The sequence below is a fragment of the Macrobrachium rosenbergii genome, chromosome 1 (genome assembly GCF_040412425.1).
Source record: "Macrobrachium rosenbergii isolate ZJJX-2024 chromosome 1, ASM4041242v1, whole genome shotgun sequence".
Classification (NCBI taxonomy): Eukaryota; Metazoa; Arthropoda; class Malacostraca; order Decapoda; family Palaemonidae; genus Macrobrachium; species Macrobrachium rosenbergii.
The window spans coordinates 34,142,722-34,164,891 of NC_089741.1; the positions used below are offsets into that span (position 1 = coordinate 34,142,722).

A 22,170-nucleotide genomic window follows, 5' to 3' on the forward strand; every position below is an offset into this window, starting at 1 on the left:
ACAATTCTCGCAAGTACTTGAAGGAAATAAGTTCTGGATAGCATTTGAGGCCAATTGACCAAATTATAGAGAGAAAATCGAGGTTTGGGGAAATATGAGGACATTTCTCCCAAGTACTTGAAGGAAACAAGTTCTGGATAGCTTCTGAGACCAATTGTCGAAACTATAAAAGAAAATCATGTTGTGGTTAATGCATGAAGACAAGTCTCCATAGTATTGCCGGAAAATCAGTTTCAGGAATATTAGGATAAAAAGAAAACCGAGATTTGGATAACACTTGAGCACAGTTCTTACAGTTATTAAAAGGAAATAAAGTTTTGGATAGCCCATTAGGCCAATTGCCCCATGAACCAAAAAAAAAAAAACAATTTCTAGTAAGATATAAGAACAGTTGTCATTAGCATTTAAATGAAATAACAAGTTGTGGTCGGTATATGATGCTACTCGCCTCAAGAATAATGAAGAAATTGGGTTTTGGTAATATATGAGAATAATAATGATCCTTCCAAGGTTTACAAGGAAATCAAACTGGCATAGGGACCAATTCTCCTTAATATAACGAACAAATCGAGTTTTATGTAGTATATATGAAGACAGTTTCTTGAAGCATTGAAAGGAAATCAAGGGTTGGGTTGCAAATGGGGCTAACTGTCGGAAGCATACACAGGAAATATGAACGCATGAGGACAGTTTTCCCAAGCAGGCAAACAAAATTGAGCCTTGATAGCATGTAAGGTCATCTGTTGCCAATCGAAAGAGGAAGTATAGATTTACAGTAGTCAGCATCTCCGGACCATTCATCCAACTATTGCTATTAAGTCAAGTTCTGGATACCATATGAAGACACTTATCCCAAGAGTAAACAAGGGTAAGTGAATAAAGATAAGGCTAAATAAAGAGTAAATAAGGGTTTGGATAGTGTATAAAGTCAGCTCTTCCAGGCGACTAGAGGAAATCGAGTTTTGCAGAACTTATGCAAGCAACACTCGCAAGTATTTTGAAAATGTATTATTATTAATTATTACCATTCAGAAGATATACCCGATTCGTATGGAACAAGCTTCGAGCTTCCAGGCTTCGGTGGTCATTAGAAAGAGGTAACTGAAAGTACCAATTGAACGACTTCCTCTTGGAAACAAAGAGAATGATATTAAGTAAGACTGTAAGAACTTGGCTAACAATATGGAAACACGTTCTCATGTCATCCTGAGATGTATGCAAGTATTGCACCAACCCCGTTTTTTTTTTTTTTTTTTTTTTGAGCCCTAGGTTAGGTTTGGTTATGTTTTAGGTTATGTTTTAGGTTAGTTTAGATCAAAACCTCTAAAACATAATGAGATTATTTTCAAAGAAAATTCTATGGTAAAGTTTTTTAAGATATGGCGTACCGCTTTTTTTCAGGGAAAGGTCCCGGTACTCGATTACATCTCGGGGAAATATTCACTAAACAAGATTGGAACAAACCCTAGGAAACCGTGGCTCATGTCAAGTAATAACGTAACAAAAAGTAATTTGAATGATTATTATCCTTTAGACTAGCTCAGAGGAAGGCATTGCAGACCAGCTGGAAAAACCAGACAGCAATATATGATTTTGCCGCAGATATCCAATAGCTGAAATGAGAGGTAACGAAGGAATTCTGTAAATTTGAAGACAATTTCCATTCAGCACATATATACAAGTCATCCATAAGCAATGCCAGTGTCTCTGTAATAAGTAATAAAAGTTACCTTATGCATAATGTGGAAATTAATAATAATAATGACCTATGAGGTCACTCAGCGCTGTAAGGGAAATTGAGAGTAAAAGGGTTGAAAGATGTAACAGGAGGGAACCCTTAGTTGCACTATGAGCTGACTGTTAGGAGAGGGTGGATAGCAATATGGAAGAAAGAGAATATGATTGGAGGTACAGTAAAGGAATGAAAGGGGTTGCAGCTAGGGCCTAAGGAAGTCACGCTGCAAAGAACCTTTAGTAATGTCTACAGTGCACCCCGTGGGATGCAATGACAGCGCTACCCCCCTACAGGGATTAATAATATACATAATACAGAGTTAGGTCCTTTAAAAAATAAAGGACGAATTTGCTTTGTGTCTTATCCGATGTAGATGAAAATAAGGAATGAATTATTTTTTTATCTATTGGATCTTCGTATGTATGAAATTAACTGAATAACCTGAATAACAGATGAACTTCCGCAGATGATGATTGTGATTATCAAATGATTATTCAAAACAGAAACTCATGACCTTTAGCTTTTGCAAGGTTATTCACTTGCTGAGCGAATGACGAGGATAATATGAATAATATAAATGTATATATTAGTGAATATATACACCATTAGCAACCTGTAAGTAAGGTTATTCACTTGCTGAGCAAATGACGAGGATAATATGAATAATATAAATGTATATTAATGAATATATACACCATCTGCAACCTGTACGCAAGGTTATTCACTTGCTGAGCAAATGACGAGGATAATATGAGTAATATAAATGTATATTAGTGAATATATATACCATTAGCAACCTGTAATATCTACAGTAGAATACCCATAAATCTGTTGTATATCTACAGTACTCCCCTAGAAGAGGGGTATGCCGTCAGTGCACCTCACGTGGTGCACTGTAGGCATTACTAAGGTCCTTTGCAGCGTCTCTTCGGCCCCTAGCTGCAACCCCTGTCATTCCTTCTACTGTACCTCCGTTCGTATTGTCTATCTTCCATATTGCTGTCCAACCCTCCTAACAATTCGAGATTGTCCTCCCGTCACACCTTTCAAGCGCACCTACTCTCATTTTCTTCCAGCGCCATGACCTCGTAGGTCCCAGCGATTGGCCTTTGGCCTAAACTCTCTATATTCCATTCCGTTCCATCTGCAGTACTGCATTCCTTTCGTAGGGTTAATCAAATGGGCTGAGAGTAGAGAGGGGCTTTATTTCAAAGAATGGTCGTCAGTCAATCTTGTAAATCGCTTTGTATATTTGTACGGTTTTGTATGAAAATGTTTACTCGTAGAGAAGTGAAGCATCGGCAACATTAGTACATAAGAAACAACAATAATAGATATAATAATAATAATAATAATAATAATAATAATAATAATAATAATATTAGATATTTTTCATGAATGCTAAAGTATCTCATTTACAAAATTGGTGTGAGTTTTGTAGGTATGTATGTATATATATATATATATTATATAATATATATATATATATATATATATATATATATATATATATATTATATATATATATATATATAATGTATGTATATAAAATTTATATATGTTATGTATATATTTATATATATATATATATATATATATATATATATATATATATATATATATATATATATATATATATATTAAACATTTTGAAAACTAAAATGTGTGTATTAATTAAAATTAATACACACAATATATATATATATAGATATATACATATATACATACATACATACATATACATATATATATTATATATATATATATATATATATATATATATATATATATATATATATATATAATAATAATAATAAAAAACATCATTTGATATGTCAACCAGCATTCATGTATAGCGTCACATTTTCAAGATTCAAGATCAATACATGTTCTTCCAAATGACTTGAGAGTAAAAACAAACCTTATTAAAATGTAAGCGTCACTTGAAACAGGCAACATTTAGAATTCACCCAACCAAATAAATATTATACATAAATCAATAAATATATAAATAACAGATCTAATAGATTTCAGTGCTTGTATAGGTTAGACAGAATTGGACGAAAAGCAGACTGGGCAACAGATTATACTTGAAGAATCAAATGGTTGATTCATTTGGCCTCGCGACTTTTATTTTGGTTCATTTTCGGACACGTGTGTAGAAATATTGGCGAATCATTAGCTGATTCGTTTTCGGACTTGTGTATAGAAATGTTGGCAAATAGTTAGCTGATTCATTTCCGACCTGTAAATGTAAGCAAAGCAAAGATTAAGAAAGGCAATTTTTTATCTTCAACAAATCAAATGAAGCAAACTTGACTTAAATATGTGAATTCATAAACAATGCTGTGTGCTTGAGCAGTGGATTATGTGTTTCTGCACAGAATTAAAGTTCGGTTTGCCATTCAGTCCAAAGTATTCATCTGCATAGAAATGTTCACATGTACAGTGCAGTGGAATATCAAGAATTAAAAGAAAATCAGTGTTTCATGCATTAAAACTCATTCATGTTTGATTCGCAAAAGTAGTTGAAATACCTGAATGCATTTGTTTATGTGCTTTTTATTTTGTCAACTAGACGCCCTTTCCCCTTTGATGGTGCCCTTTAAAAAACAAAAACAACAGCAATCCTGTATTTTTTGTAATTTGCAATACCTAGCTAATCTGACACCTGTTAACTAATGTACAAACGGAATTGTTCCCTTGGCACTAAACCCATTTACATGGTATTTGTCGCAACATTTTTTAGGAATTTCCTTTGTGGCTCAGCAGTAAATGCGCTCTGCAGAAACTATTGGAGGTTTTTCAGTGACCAATCCTTTTACAGATGATATCCTACAGCAGTGGTTCTCAACCTGGGGGAGTGCGCCCCCCTAGGGGGACGTCAGCAATTTCAAAGGAGGCGCGAGCCCCAGGGAAAAATTAAACATTCTGTAATGATATTCGTTATTCTCCTAACAAGAGTGGGGGAACCAATATTCACCTCCCTTCTATCCTCGAAACCCCTTCTCTTTCTCTCTTTTTTTATAATTTTACTTTAAATCTAGGAGGGAATTTTACTCATAGATGCAAGGGGGTGGGGCGTGGAGGAAGGACCATCTCTCAGAGGGGGCGTGGTCATGAAAGGTTAAGAACCACTGGTCTACAGCACTCGATCCCGCAGGGCCGTATTTCACTTTCCTCTACCGTTTTTCTCGATGTGACGAATGTCTATAATAATCACGTCTGTTTCAGTTACTAGATTTCAGCTTTTTGTTGTAATCAGCCCTCTGCAAGTGCCCCAATGTTTTGGCATTTCCAACGAATTGAGGTTTATATACCCTCCTGATTTCCCAGCAGAATGTTGTCGAGTCAGCATTTATATTATTATCATTATTATTCCAGTATGTGAAACCCATTCACGTGGAACAAGCACACCAAAGGGGCCACTTGACTTGCAGACCCCACACTGCAGCAGTAACTGATCATGATACAGAGCCAGTGATATTTTTTTTTTTTTGTATAAGAGCAAGTAAAAGTTGAACCTTGTAGCTAGTAGTAGTAAGTAGTCGTAGTAGTATTAAGTAGTTCTTTGTGATTTCACACGCCACGCCTTCTATACACAAAGGATCACCTCATCCCTATTGGAAACGAATAGCAGTTACAAAAATAGTTCTACGCATCATCAAGATATTCTGTTTCTTGTGCTTTGATTGCACTCTGTGTCTATGGTACAAAAACAGGTGGAAAATGATTGCTTTTATGTACAACCGCAGGCGGTGTAAGAATCATCCAAGCAAGTGCGCTCTCTCGCGCTTGGGAAAAGCGCGCATTTATTCAAAATATATCACAGTCAACGCTTTATTGATAACCATCAACTTAGCAGTTAAAGTGTTGAAATTATTTGGGTCTGTGGACATTAGTATACCCCACCGATTTGTAAGACGGAAATGAAAGCCATAAATAGTTAGATATGTTAACAAATCAGTATCCAGCAGTGACTCTCGTAGGAGGGTAGCGCCGTCAGTGCACCTCACGGGGTGCACTGTAGGCATTACTGAAGGTTCTTTGTAGCGTCCCTTCCGGCCTTCTAGCTGCAACCTTTCATTCCTTTTACTGTAACTCCATTCATATCTTTCTTCCATCTTGCTGTCCACCCTCTCCTAAACAATTATTTCATAGTGCAACTGCTTTGAGGTTTTCCTCCTGTTACACCTTTCAAACCTACCGACTCTCAATTTCCTTTCCAGCGCTGAATGACCTCATAGGTCCCAGTGCTTGGCCTTTGGCCTAAACGCTATATTTCTATAATCCTCCAGAAGTGACCTAGATGATAATTGTCTACAAATTCAGCCAGATAGATATCAAAATGGGGTTTTCTTTTTTTACGAAAAAGATGACTTTGAAGATTAGTTGAGTCACAGAATATGTTATATATAATGTAATATTATCGGAATCAAGAGAATATCAGTGGGGTTTTTTTCTGTTCGACGTCGCCAGTGCTTTCACTCTGATGCATTCACGACTAACGCAGAGCTGTCAAACTCTCGAGCTGTCAAACTTTCGAACTGTCAAACTCTCAAGCTGTCAGACTTTCGAGCTGTTAAATTCTCGAGTTGTCAAAACCTCGAGCTATCCATATCTCGAGCTGTCAAACCCTCGAGCTATCCATATCTCGAGATGTCAAACCCTCGAGCTATCCATATCTCGAGCTGTCAAACCCTCGAGCTATCCATACCTCGAGCTGTCAAACCCTTGAACTGTCAAACCCTCGAGTTGTCCATCTCTCGAGCTGTCAAACCCTCGAGTTGTCCATCTCTCGAGCTGTCAAACCCTCGAGTTGTCTATCTCTCGAGCTGTCAAACCCTCGAGCTATTCATGTCTCGAGCTGTCAAACCCTCGAGCTGTCAAACTCTCGAGCTGTCAAACCCTCGAGCTGTCAAACTCTCCAGCTATCTATATCTCGAGCTGTCAAATCCTCGAGTTGTCCATCTCCCGAGCTGTCAAACCCTCGAGCTATCCATATCTCGAGCTGTCAAAACCCCTCGAGCTGTCCATCTCTCGAGCTGTCAAACTCTCGGAGCTGTCAAACCCGGAGTTGTCCATCTCTCGAGCTGTCAAACCCTCGAGTTGTCCATCTCTCGAGCTGTCTAACCTCGACCTGTCAAACCCTCGAACTGTCAAACTTTGGAGCAATCTCATACAGAAAGTCTTTTATTGATATACCTGTATGAATTTGAACTATGATTGGTTGCACTCTGTTCAACAGTAACTATTTAACACTTTCTTTAGCTGAGTAAGTTAAAAACAAAAACTCACAGAAGATCAAAGCTACGAATCATCAGCTATTTTCAAATTTTTCCCAACTAGTGGCTGTTATCTCGATAAAATCTACACTTCACAGCTCTTTGCTCTCTGTTCAACTACTTCACATTGTGCAATGAGAGAGAAAACTGTGCCAGGTAGAAAAAAAGCATATTGACGTCTTCAACCAGGTGCTAAGGTTCAAACAAGTGCTTCCGAATGCCTCTTGATCAGTGGGTGGACCAGTCGTGAAAAGATTCTGCATAAAAATTAATGATTATTAATCATGATATCTGAGATTGAATGCATGATTCATTCTTCATCTCCCAGGTACGTTTTTGTAGGAGCTCGTGTTTTCTGATTTTTGGCCATTCCGGAGGTACTAACTAGGTCAGGTAGCACCAGACTAAACCTAATGCACTGTGGGCCAGTCCAGAGGCAACACTACCAATACTGTGTAGCACTGAGGTGAACCTTTGTAGTGTATTGTCAAACTTCTGAATTGTGGGCAGTTTTATATATTTACAAAATAACTGCTGGTTAAACCTTATTCCCTGTAGCAGAATTTCCATCCCAGTTTAGGCCAGTCCAGAGATACACTACCAACACTTGTGTAGCAAAATGAACCTTTCTGAGTTTCTTATTGACAATCACCCTTGATCATTTTCACATGAGATTCCAGGTTCAATAATGTTGCTACAACTGCATAATTCCACCATGCTTCTCTCAGTGTATTTTCAGCACTGAATTGAATCACAAGGCTTCAGAAGACTGAAAAGGTAATGAAAACATTTTGAACTAATCCGCAGGAGTAAGTTTTGTGCCCAGATCCTTAGGAACCACTTCCACTGACTAACTACTGTGTGGCCTGCATAACCATTTTCGTGATTGTCTCTCGTATTTCTTTTTACTCTGTACGCTTCATCTTCGTCTTTATGAGTGACCGGAGGTAAATAGTAAAAAAATTAAAATGTTCCTTGTGGACTTACCAAAAATAACTATGTACAATATCATTATGCCTGCAATGTTGAAGATTGTCAATTATATATATACATATAATATGTATATAAAAGTATCACTGACAATTGAAAACCTATAAAATATTCTGTGAATGGGGTCACACAAAGCAAGGCATTAGAGTAATCATAGATGTCACGACGCCACGAGATAACCTCAAATCAGTCAATCCATCAATCAATAAAAAAATCCTAATATCTCTGCAAAGACGTCGGAGGCAAATGCGGAGAAGTGTTCTTCTTGATGACCGCCCTTGGGACAGCCCAGTCGTCGAACTCCACGAAGTCCGTCATGACGATGTTCGGCCCCTGAGGCCCCTGGGAGGTGGTTCACCCACGCCCCCACCACCCGGTTGCAGGGGACGGCCATCTTTCTTCTCAGCAACATCCTGCGAAGTGTCGCAGGAGGTATTTCCCTGAGGCGTCAGGATGCACCTGAGGAAGGTCGACAGGTGAGGATTTTTGGAACTTCTGAGGTCAACTTAGATATATATATATATATATATATATATATATATATATATATATATATATATATATGTACTAATGTCCTTCTTATAAGTAGATGTTATCATTAGCACTGCATCTTTGAAAGAAAACTATTTTAATAATAATGATACTAATAACAATAATAGTTTTGTTGAATAAAATGTCTACATTTTGCAAACTGATTTTATACTGAGGTTTCTCAATTCATCTAATTCGCAAAATGCAGCCATTTTATACAATAATAATAATAATAATAATAATAACTAATAATAATAATAATAATAATAATACATAATAATAATACCAGATTCATCATCCTAAAAGACCATCTCATACACGTGTATACACACACACCCAGTATACATATACATGCAAGCTCTCATGACCAGTATGCATACACGTGCACCCGTCAGCACTTGTAATACATTTACTGGCACACGTAAAACCAGTCCGTGGCAGAACAGGGAACCTGGATCTTTGCCTAATTGCTAATTGATAACTTATATGAAACGCAGATGAGAACCTGTTTCATCTCTGTGACTCTGCTGTTTACTGTAAGTGTCAGACAGACAGACAGAGAGGAAAGGGGGGGATGTCTTATGATCAGTGTCCTCCCCCTGTCAGGAGAATTGCCTCATAGAGGCATGGCTGTTCACTAAATGTGATGAGATGATATGAGGCATTTATCTGTTATCTTCTCTCTCTCTCTCTCTCTCTCTCTCTCTCTCTCTCTCTCTCTCTCTCAGCCACGACTCACCGCAGTCTGTTAACAACCAGGTAACAATTTATACTGTCGAGTTATCAAATTGAAACTTGATTTCATTTATAAAGTCAACAAGTTTATATGACTCTACCTGACAGAGAGAGAGAGAGAGAGAGAGAGAGAGAGAGAGAGAGAGAGAGAGAGAGAGATTTACTTACTGAATTAACGAAGAATGTCTGGGAGAGCTTTGAAACTGAAATATAGAATTAGGCAAGCGCTTTGGGACCTACATGGTCATTCAAGGCTGAAACGGAAATTGAGAGCAACAGGTTTGAAAGGCGCAACAGAAGGAAAACCTTTGCGGTTGCACCATGAAACAGCCGGAACGAGATGGCTGGGGAAAGTCAGAGGGAAGAAAGAGAATACGAACGGAGGCACAGTAAAAGGAACGAAAGGGTGTTTTAGGAGCTAGGGCCTAAGGAGGGACGCTGTAAAGAGGTGTACGACGTCACTGCCTCCCCTACTACGGGCAAGTACGGCCGGGAAGACGTGGGTGAGTCTAATTAAGATCTACTCACCAAAGAGACGAGAATGTCCTGGTGGGGTTTGTTTTGGGGGGATGTCTCAGGAAGGTGTGGGAGGTTATGGGCAGGGGAGGAGACCAGACCTACTCACCGAGTAACGAAGAACGTGTGTGGGTCTCATCCTTCAGCTGCTGCTCCAAGAACGAGATCATTTTGTCACCGAAGTGGGTGTCTGGCCACGGGTTCGGAATGGAGTCGTTGGACCATAGCCACGACACGGCTTGCATCGACTGGTCGTGTCTGTAGAACACCAGTACCTGGAGACGAGAAGAACGCGGGTGAACGAGACGAGAACTTAGTGATTTTTCTGATTTTATCAATATTTAGTCACAGTGATTCCTTTTTCTAGAGAGTGGAATTGAACGTCATGCTAGAAGGTTTTGTAATAATAATGACAGTTATGTTATTCTCGTATGCTTAGTGATTATATACAATTGAGCGCCATGCTAGAAGGTTCTATAATAATAATGACAGTTATGTTATTCTCGTATGCTTAGGGATTATATACATTATTTTTATATGCAGAAACACGCCTATGGCATGGGAGAATAAGTTTATCAAGAAAATGATTCAATTTAGCTGAAAGGTACAAGTGAAACCAAATGAGATGAAGATCAACAACTCCTCCCAAATGAACCAAAAATATAATATACTTTTCATCATAACTGAGTCCCATTTCTAAAGTATTTATTCTTGAATGAAAGGCAATAATTAAAGCTTATGTAAAGTTTAAGAAACTGGACAGTGAAGCAAAGGCAGTGAGAATGCAGCTGGTGACCCAAGAGGGAAAGATGATGGAGATTTCCAAATCCTCACCTGCAGAGCACTCCTGCGGTGCATCTGTAGGCATTACTGAAGGTTCTTTTGCATCGTCCTTCCTTAGGCCCTCTAGCTGCTGCAAACCCTTTCATTCCTTTTACTGTACCTCCAGTCATATCTCTTCCATCTTACTTTCCACCATCTCCTAACAATTGTTTCATAGTGCAACTGTGTGAGGGTTTTCTTGTTACACCTTGCAAATCCTTTTTAGTCTTAATTTTCCTTTCAGCGCTGAATAACCTCATAGATCCCATCGTCTGCCCTTCGGCCTAAATTGTATATTCCATTCTAAATCTCACATGGTACTCATACTGCCCTCCAGAGCTCCTTCCTATGGAGGAGATGCCCAATGAGAACCCAAACCTCACCTTGTACCACCTCACCTGGTATTTGTACTGCCCTCCAGAGCTCCTTCCTATGGAGGAGATGCCCTATGAGAACCCAAACCTCACCTTTGTATTACCTTACCTGATATTTGTACCGCGCGAGGTACGAGAGAGTCAGATGCTTCAGCTGCTGGAAAAAGGGCACAGCAGGTCCGAGAAGGTCGTCTTCAGGAGAGCGATGAGGGCGGCGTGGTCGTTTTGAACTCAGCCCGTGGAAGTGCTGGAAGTCTAGGAGCACCACTTCCCGGGATGCCTCACCAGGAAGTGCGAGATCTGTGGGAGAGGTGGTTTTGAGGAGTGTATTAGACTCATGTTGCTCCAAAGTGACTCTGAAATGTAAATTTTCTGGGTTTCCTTGTACTTGGGTAACAAGTCCTTAGACTCAGACTGGGTTAATTAAAATTAAGGTACTGAGGGAGATCTGTGGGAGAGGTGGTTTTGAGAAGTGTATAGACTCATGTTGCTCCAGAGTGACTTTGAAATCTAGATTTTCTTGGTCTCTTGTACTTGGGTGACAAGTCCTATAGACCCAGGCTGGTTTTAAGTAAGGTACTCTGGGAGATCTGTGGAGTGGTGTTGAGAAGTGTATTGACTCATGTTGCTCCAAAGTGACTCTGAAATGTAGATTTTCTTGGGTTTCTTTGTACTTGGGTAACAAGTCCTTTAGACTCAGACTGGTTAATTAAAATTAAGGTACTCTGGGAGATCAGTGGGGAGAGGAGGTTTTGAGAGGCATTAGACTCATGTTGCTCCAGAGTGACTCTGAAACGTAGATATTCTTGGATTTTTGTCCTTGCATTAGACCCTGACTGGTTTAAGTAAGGTACTTTGGGAAAAAAATATGAATTGTGTTTATTATTTTGTTTGGGTATATTAATGGCATAGTTCTCCCAAGCATAGACCATCCATTTGGATTGAATATATAAAGTCCGTGCGGTGTTGAAATCCAGGCTTACGTCACCTTCGTCGGTACTGAAAAGGTTTTTAATCTTTACGAATGAATAACTTTGTACCACTGTCATTTGTCGTCTAAAAATATCCTCCTTCCTTCCATGTTGTCAACATAAATGGCTATTGTCTCATTATGAGAACGGCCAGCTTTCTTAACTGCGAATAATGTTTATTACCCAACTATCCTTTAACAGTTTAGCTAATTGTTAACATCAATTTTTATCGTTTATTGATTTTAATTGTCTTATTCATTGGTGTTGTAGATTGTTGTAAGGATGCAGTATACCATACCGGCCCCCATTACAACATCTCCCTTTTGGCGCCAAATTCGACCCGGCGCGCGCATGACGTCACAGCCTGTCTAAACAGTAGTTAGCACTTAGTTTCCTCAGCTGGCTGTAGGCTTGTAGTGTTTGTGTGTGTGTTTGTGTCGATGATATACAGAGAGAAATACGTTAACTGTGAATATTTGTTGCTCATTTCTCGAACTGTTACACAAACGTGTAAGTGGTGAATTTATTTCCTTGGTCGCGATTTCATGTAACCAACAACGTATTAACTGCTACCGTTTATTCAGTTCATCATCATAGACATTTTTACTTAAATTATACGCCGTATTCCATATTCATTGTCAAATCTACGCTGCCATAACACTGGATAAAAGGAGAGTCTTTCATTTTTTCTTGAAAGACCTCATATTTTCATATTTTCAGTCTTCCTGACATTTAGCGGAACTCATTATATAGTCTTGAGCGGCAAATTCAATGGTTCTGCAGTAGCCTACATTCGAATTGCATCTTGTGATCATGTGCGTTGCTGCAAGGCATTAAATAAATTAATAAATTAATTAAACAAAATAGTCAATTTGTTGAGCCAGAGACATATGTTCATACATACATACATATATATATGTATATATATATTTCTCATTTTTATGTTGTTATGTAAATCTTCAATATTATTTTGTCATTTTTCATGAGGGGGCACGTGCCCAGGTGTTGGCCGCCCCACCCCCATGGATCGTTAGTGGAACAAACCAAATAGCTCGCAGGCATTTGCATAATACGAAGCTTTTACCTTTTTCCAGGCGACTTACGAATTCCGCTGATGCTTGTTGCATATCAGTACTGAACCTAGTTTATTTAGCCCTTTTTGTTATTCGTTACCTATTATCCTTAGTTTTCTCGAATGATTAGCATCTTTGTAGTAATTTTTTATTTCTGAATTTATGTATCTTCATTTTTTCTTCATGACCCAGTAGCTTTGTGTCCCCTTTTTATATATAGTTTTCGGGGCATTTTTTTCCAACTGGTCAGATGACGTGTGACAGAAAGTCTGTTTTTTTGAATATCTTATTTTCAAAATATCTATATATTGAAAATATATACGTAGTACTGTTTTAGTATATTCCTGTAGACAGTATTATTTTTTTATTTTGGTTTAGTTTTCAGCATCGCTGTGCATATATCAATTTGTCTTTTGCAAGATGCAATGTGCCGATGTTAGCACTGAATGTGACCGACTGATTATCGTAGATTCTCTCTCTCTCTCTCTCCTCTCTCTCTCTCTCTCTTCTCTCTCTCTCTCTCTCTCTCTCTCTGCATCTGTAACTTGTCAGACCTAAAAGCAATGTGTTTCCACCCATATTTTACTTGATAATATTCATATTTCACTTGATAATATTCACTCTTGACTGATTTTTGACTTATAGTTATGATTTGCCAAAGAAACGTCCTATTTTAGGGACAAAAAAATTAAAAAATTGGGAGCTTTGCTATTTACAAGTTACCTTGTTTCTCAGCTAGAATTTCTTGCTTTATGTAGAGCGTTTAATTATCCCTTCTCCTTTGCTGTACCTCCGTTCATATTCTCTTTCTACCATCTTACTTTCAATTCTCTCCTGATAATTGACTCATAGTGCAACTGGCAGGTATTCCTTTGTTACGCCTTTCAAACCTCTCTACTGTCAGTTTCTGTTTCAACGCAGAAGACCTCATAGGTCCCAGCGCTGGCCTTGGCCAAAATTCTATGTTCTGTTATATTCTATTCCTTCTCTGAATCAGAATAAGTTATGATTACATCTTGTTATGACCGATTTACACCAAACTTTACAGGTTCTGTTATAAGCATCAATCTTCTATTTTGAGGTCTTGAATTTTGTGATGGACTGCCCTGAGATAAAACCTAAGATGATAAATGATCAAACTAAAATGTAAATAATGAGATTTTGACCTAATTTATGAGGCAAGCGGTGATTTCCAGTTCACGTGATTCAGACCATTGGGGCAACCAAATCTAATTCACCTCATTTGAATCAGCCATTGTCGGATTGAATAACATTATTGTTTTGTTTATATCTCTGTGTCACAGCGTTTTTATATTCAAGGTGAATAACATCAGCTGCCGTCCATGTATTTATAGTAATGGATGCATTTTGAGTTTCATGTACTCTTCTAACCTGTATGGGTTGAATCCCACTTGGGAGGGGGAGAATTCTTCATTTTCTTTTGGGATTTCTAGGCGTTCAGTGAAAAGCGTAACCAAAAATGGAAGGAAATAAGAGAAGTTAAGAGAAATTGAATCTTTATACTATATGAATTATAAACTCAGATTAATAAAGTTGATATGAATTAGAGATAATATATTTGCAATTATCAGCTGATAAATCATCGCATGAAAAGCTGATTACCAAAGTAGAGGTCACTCACTGAGGTGGTAGCTATACAATGTCCTAACTTAATCGAAGGCAAAGGCTTACCAAAATACAAGTTGAAGGTCACGTGACCTACTTCAGACAGCAGCGGCTCGAGGTCACCTCCGTAAAGCCTGTGGACGAAGAAGAACTCGAGTCCCTGGCGGCCACACGAATGTCGAAGTACCTGAGGAGGGAGGAAACGGAATGGTATAGATTGCTGATATATAAGAGTCGAGAGATAAAGGTGGTTTGGGTATGTGGGTGAGAATGACTGAGGAGGAAGGATTGATGAACAGAAGGAGCAATGAGGGCTGGTGGAACCTGTTAGGAGTAGAAGATAGAGAGAGAAGGAAGGATTGATGGGATGATATATAGAAGATGGATTTAGTAGAGAAAAATGCTTTGATAAAATTAGTTTGAGAAGATAAATCAAGGCAACTGACCCCATAGCTTAAAGAAAGTAGGAGAATGAAAAAATATATTGACCATTGTAAAGGAGATGAGATAATTTGAGGAATTTACTGAAACAATGAGAAATTCATCATCTTTTGTCTATGCTTTACTCATCTGAGGGGCTGGCATTACACCAGCGACCTTTGGTTTCCCACTGTGTTGTGTACCAGCCACACGGGGATGAGCGTAAAACATAAATAAAAAAACCTTTACTGTACTCCGTTCATATTTCTTCTTCCATCTTACTTCCTCGACCATCCCCTAACAAATCATAGTGCAAGTGCGAGGTTTACACCTGTCAAACCTTTCAAATCTTTCCACTCGATTTCCTCTGAGCGCCGAATGACCTCATCTTCGGCCCCAGCTTACTTGACTGACTTTGCCCTGAATTCTATATTCCATTCCATTCCATTCCATCCCATCCCATACTATTTCATCCCATTCCATTTCATTCCATCCCATCGTATTCCATTCCATTCCATTTCATCCTGTCCCATTCCATTCTTCCCATCCTATTCCATCCCATTCCATTTTCATCTATTCCATTCCATTCCATTCATCCTGTCCCATTCCATTCCATTCTAATCATCCCATCCCATTCCATTCCATCCCATTCCATTCCATTCCATCCCATCCCATTCCATCCCATCCCATCCATCCATCCCATCCCATCCATCCCATCCCATCCCATCCCATTCCATCCATCCCATTCCATCCATCCCATTCCATCCCATCCATCCCATTCCATCCATCCATCCATCCCATTCCATTCCATCCATCCATCCCATTCCATTCCATCCATCCATCCATCCCATTCCATCCCATCCCATCCCATCCCATCCCATCCCATCCACCTGATGCCATGTTTGAGTTGATCCGCCATGGACGCCTTCTGCGTCACTGACCACCGCAGGATGGCAGGTCAGCCATACACGAACAGCAGGAGTCCAGGATTTTCCACGACGTCTGGGGCGTCGGGCTCTACGTCCTCCTCCGTCAGGCTGAAGCTGAAGGCGTCGGGACCCTGCGAAGAAGGATACATGGAGACTTTAAAACTCAAAGATTTCATTTTCCAGTAGGGGCAGAGTAAGCCGCCAGCACCTCACGCGGTGCACTGTGGGCATTACTTAAGTGTCTTTTGCAGCGTACCCTTCCTGATGCCTCTAGCCGCTGCAACCCTTTCATTCCTTTTACTGTGCCTTTCTGTTCATATTCTTCATATTGTATATTCCACCTACCTTCTAACAGTTGTTTCAACATTATTCTCAGCACCGAGTGACCTGTAGGTCACAAAAGATGGCCTTTGGGCTAAATTTATATATATATATATATATATATATATATATATATATATATATATATATATATATATATGACATATATATATATATATATATATATATATATATATATATATATTATTATATATATATATATATATATATATATATATATATAATGTATATCTAATGAAACAGCGTACGTCCTCGATGTTTCTTATTCTGTGAGTAACAATAAACAATAATAGCCCACCGCCATTAACTCCCCATTTAGACACCAATCTATTACCCGGTAGCGTGACCGCGAAATTGATCTAATATCACTTACAAATTGGCACCACCAATTGAGTTTCTATATTATTTCTCTTTATTTAACTGCCGCTGACTTCTTGCCTATAATTCACCCGGCTTACCATCCAGTGTATAACTCTGAAGTACCTGAATACTAGTTAATGGCCGCTTCGATCTGATCGATACAGCGCTTAAGCGGTTAGGTAAATGGTTCGCTCTCGCAACGGGGGATAGTGCCAGTGCGCCTCACGCGTAAAAATTGCAGGCACTGCGTCAAGGTTCTTTGCAGCGTGCCTTTTAACAATAGGTAAGAGTTATTTTTGTCTGTCCGTCCGCACTTTTTCTGTCCGCCCTCAGATCTTAAAAATTGTTGAGGCCAGAGGGCTGCAAATTGTTATGTTGATCATCCACCTCCAATCATCAAACATACCAAATTGCAGCCCTCTAGCCTCAGTAGTTTGTATTTTATTTAAGGTCAAAGTTAGTCACAACAGTGAGTCTGGCAACGACATAGGACAGGCCACCACTGGGCCGTGGTTGAAGTTTCATGGGCCGCGGCTCATACAGCATTACACAGAGACTACTGAAAGACAGATCTATTTTCGGTGTACCTTTGATTATACGCTGCACTTCAGGCTGATTGCACATGAAGAAATCTGGCGCATTTTTATTTGTTTTCAATATTTCATTGATATCATCTTATGAAAGGGTCTGTAATAATGCAAAGTATTAACATTGCAGTCACTTCCTGCAAATGATTCTTGTATGAACCATTTAACAGGTCCTAGAGAATGCGTAATGCCGTAATTACTGTTATTTTAACAAACCGTCTTTCTAACATTTGTGTGTTAATCTCTGTTACAGGAAAGGCAAGAATAATGCAAGGTTATTTATCATTCGGGCGGTTGAAAAGCAATAGCTGCGTTACTGACCGCATATAAAAGTTCAAGAGGGTCAAGACTGTGTCATTTCCTCGATTATCATGTGCAGTCAATGATGACAGGTTATTTGCATAACAGGTAAATCAAGTTACTGAATATAAATAAGTGGCTTCCTTTAGCTACAACCCTTTCTGCTCCTTTTACTGTAACTTCCATCCAGCATTCTTTCTTCCACCTTGCTATCCACCCCTCTCCTCCTAACATTTGTTTCATAGTGCAAACAAGAGGTTCATCTCCGTTACACCTGTCAAACCTACCTACTCTTAATTTTCCAGTGCTGGAATGACCTCAGGTCCCAGCGCTTGGTCTTTGCCTAATATATATAGCATATATATATATATATATATATATATATATATATATATATATATATATATATATATATATATATATATACACATACATGTGTATGTATGTATATATACATATTTATATTATATATATATACATTAATATATACATGCAAAAATAGATCTGCCTATGTTCTGCATCACACCTGCCTAATTGGGCAGTAGTGTGTGGGTTCACGCTGCTTATTATAGTCAACATTTAAGCATACTGAATATCGTCTTGCAATATGTTCAATTGCAGGTTTTTCTTGCAATATGAACTCTAATAACACAGGAGAATTGCACCAATGCCAGGTATGCACTTGCTCTCTCTCTCTCTCTCTTGTTGTAGTATGTAGGGCTGTCACATTCGTGAATGAGATGTAATCTTTTGTGTACTTCAGAAATCTCTCTCTCTCTCTCTCTTTGATCTCTCTCTCTCTCTCTCTTTGTAGGAGAAAGTTGTCTGTAATCAATGACATGATAAATGCTTTTGTGAAATTAAGTTTCATGTATACTCTCTTCTCTCTCTCTCTCTCTCTCTCTCTCTCTTTGTAGGAGAAAGTTGTCTTTAATCAGTGATATGTAAATGCTTTTGAAATTCAGTTGATTTTACTATCTCTCTCTCTCTCTTTCTCTCTCTAGTAAGCTGTCACGGTCACTGGTTTGATACAGATGCTTTGCGAGCTTAAGTAATTTATTATCCTCTTCTCTGTCTGTCTGTCTGTCTGTCTGTCTCTCTCTCTCTCTCTCTCTCTCTCTCTCTCGCAAAAAAAAATTATGGGCACCTGACATGAAAACAGCAAAGCAAGTCGATTAATGCGATCAGATTCTGAAGATGATTTAGGATTGCTGGCAGGAAAAAATTAATATTCTTTTTGTTCTTCTGGGAGTGTGTTTATAGCAACATTCTATTAGCTACCGTATGTCCGTACGTACATTGCTACACGGGACGTAGATACACGCAACACGGACGCATTCATATAGTGTATGTATCCATGTATATATATATATTATATAGTATAAAACATATGTATATATATTTTATATATACATGCATTATATATACATATATATATTATATATATATATATATATATATATATATATATATATAATATATATAATAATTGATTTTATATATATATATATATATATATATATATATATATATATATATATATATATATATATATTCGCTTATCTGCAGGTGGAGTGGATTGGTGGGCAGCTGGGGTCGTACCAAGAGTCTTGCAAATACACAGTGCCCAGTACTGTACAACTCTCAGTTTATTTGTGTGTGTGCATATGTACACAACAGCACATTTGCCATGTTCATATACTATTAAAATGCACAGGCCTGTTGCCTTCCAGCAGTCAGTATCCTTCCATTTTATAGTATTTATTGTATTTTTAATCGTCAGTGGACCTCACGCAGAGTACTGTTGGCACTATTTCGGTTCTTTGCAGCGTCCCTTCGGCCCAGGCTGCAACCCCTTCAATTCCTATTACCGTTCCTCCGTTCATATTCCTTGTTCTCTCTCTTTCTACCCTCTCCTATCAATTGTTTCCTATTGCAGCTGCGGGATTTCCTCCTGTTCCACTTTCCAGACCTTTCTACTCTCACTTTCCGCGCTGACTGACCCTCTTCACAGGTCGCAGCGCTTGGCCTTGGCCCTAAAATTGTACGTTCCGTTCCATTCCACAACCATCGCCATTCAATCTCCTCTTCTCATTTCTTGCACTGATTTCTCGCCCCCTATTACCAAGGAATGTTTCAGGAATGCTGATGGAATTAGTTCTGTTGGTTCAGTGACTGTGCAAAGAAGAGATTCAATTTCTTTACGCGAAGCGTGACTCAGAGGTTTTATTTTTATTTTATTTCATGGCGTTCGATAAATGATGAAAAAGTGTCCTTGCAGTTCTGTTTAAATGGGTTTATTTTGTATTTCTAGAATATTCATTTTGAGTTCTCGTACGAAATTATTAAAGTTTCTAAATCTTTCCCCTCTTATACTTAGGGTATAAAGTGTTGAAAGTCATTTTAATGTTTCGTCGATTTTATTTATGAAATTAATGTAATTCCACGTAAATTTTCATATTTAATTTTTGTAAGAAATCACAGCTTTAAAATTTACGTGCTTGATTGATCGAGTTGTGTATATGAACTGGCGTCGCAACGTTTGTGGTCATCGTATGCACGAATATTCAGCGCATATATTTGATTTCAGGCCTTTGAAATCAGAAAAATAAATTGAAATTGGAATTATAATACAGAATTTAGGACAAATGCCAAGCGCTGGGACCCATGAGGTCATTCAGAGGTGAAAGGAAAATAGGATTTAGGACAAATTCAATCGTTGGGACCTTTGAGGTCATTCAGAGCTGAACGGGAAATTGAGAATAAAGGAAGTTTGAAAGGATTTAACAGGAAGAAAAACATCATGTTACAGAATGATGCGAATGTCTTTTAATTTTCCAATTTTTAGTTATAAAATTATAAAATTTCACACTGATTCTTTCCAGTTTTATTTCTGATATAAAACAGTAAATTTCTCTCGGTCGTTTCCTATATCTATCAATTCTATTAACGACCAAATTCACTAATAGGGTTTTCTCATGCTGTTTTCAGTCATAAATTGATCAAATTTTATTAGAAGTTATTTTTCTCGTTTGATTTTAGACAAACTAAGCCCATGATTCTTAAGTGATTACGTCATCTAGTTGTAATTTTATCTATGTGTGATTTTGGATCCAGGCGTGAAATTATTAGTAGAATTATTAAAATATTAGTAAAATTATTAAAATATTAGTAAAGTTATTAAAATATTAGTAAAATTATTAAAATATTAGTAAAGTTATTAAAATATTAGTAAAATTATTCATGGACTAAGTGAATGTTTCGCAGAAGTCTTGGATTTTTCTTGATTCATTCATTGTTCTGCCCCGTAGGGGGTGCTATAGCGCCGTCAGTACACCTTATGCGGCGCACTGTAGGCATCAATTAAGGTTCTTTGCAGCGTCCCTCCGGCCCATAGCTGAAACCCCTTTCATTCCTTTTACATTACCTCCGTTCATATTCTCTCCCTTCCGTCTTCCTTTCCACCCTCTAACAATTGATTCATAATGGCAACTGCAAAAGGTTTTCCTCCTGTTACACCTTTCAAGCCACCTTTATTCTCAATTTCCCTTTCAGCTCTAAATGACCTCGTAGGTCCCAGCGCTTGGCAATTGTCCTAGATTCTTTATTCCAATTCCAATTTATTGTTCTGATTTCAAAAGACCTGAAGTAAAAAAAAAAAATTGGAGTGTATTGGTCTACGATGACCACAAACGCTGCGACGCCAGTCTATATAAACAACTCGATCAATCAAGTGGGTAAATTTTAATCTGTAATTTCAGTAAGAACGCTTCAACATTATGTCTTTGTGGCTTAAGTAAATCGGCCGTGCAACCGCGCTCCAACACGTTTATTTTCGAGGTTTATCGCCCTCGACCACGGCCCCTGGCTATTTATCATCGCAAAGTGAAGACCGTCCTTGGAGGGCGACCTTTAATGACAATTCACGAAAGCCCGCATGTATGTGTACACACAAAAGTTGCTGGAGTAAGTGCTGTTATTCCCATGACAATGGTGGCGGCTTTGTGCTGCTTGACTCCCACTCGGGAACACGATTCTATTGATTTCTCAGACGAGAGCTAAACTTGCTTTGAGGAGACACTGAGCCGCCATAGCAGTTTATAATGCTAGAGGAGATATTTGCCAGATATTTAGGGAAGTGGTCTTAGATTTTTAGGGTAATTGGTACGCGGTGGCAAGGAAAAAAAGTTTGAAGACTTGGCTGGTACAGGAGGTAAGGAAAAGTTTTATTTTGGATTTGTTTTGAGGAGACACTGGGCCGCCATAGCAGTTTATAGAATGCTAAAGGAAATATTGACCAGAAATTTAGAGAAATGACTATACAGATCTTAAGGATTAATTGGTACAGGGTAGCAAGGAAAACTTATACCTTGATTTAAAGCATGGAAATATTTAACGTTTTCCAGTATGCCACTTCTTCTCTTGAGTGCTGGGATGAGGATGGTAACTCCTCTTTCCATAATTTTCAGAGAATGTCCTTTGATTTTAAAGACTTAATTGGTATATGTTGGCAAGGGAAAAGTTTACATTTTGATTTAAAGCGTGGAGATATCTAACGTTTCCATTGTGGCACT

At 38.3% G+C, this 22,170-nt stretch overlaps 1 protein-coding gene across 1 annotated transcript in view; it reads right to left on the minus strand.

The window, feature by feature from the left end:
- Nucleotides 1-6,128: 6,128 nt before the first annotated feature.
- The window catches only part of LOC136848506 (uncharacterized), a 45,979-nt gene continuing 29,937 nt past the window's right edge, over nucleotides 6,129-22,170 (minus strand). The window contains exons 3-7 of the mRNA XM_067120806.1: nucleotides 15,969-16,138; nucleotides 14,756-14,845; nucleotides 11,098-11,288; nucleotides 9,902-10,067; nucleotides 6,129-8,469 (exon numbers count right to left, since the gene is read on the minus strand). Of these exons, the coding sequence (XP_066976907.1) occupies nucleotides 11,244-11,288; nucleotides 14,756-14,845; nucleotides 15,969-16,138 (305 nt within the window). The 3' untranslated portion in view covers nucleotides 6,129-8,469; nucleotides 9,902-10,067; nucleotides 11,098-11,243. The remainder of the gene's footprint in view (nucleotides 8,470-9,901; nucleotides 10,068-11,097; nucleotides 11,289-14,755; nucleotides 14,846-15,968; nucleotides 16,139-22,170) is intronic.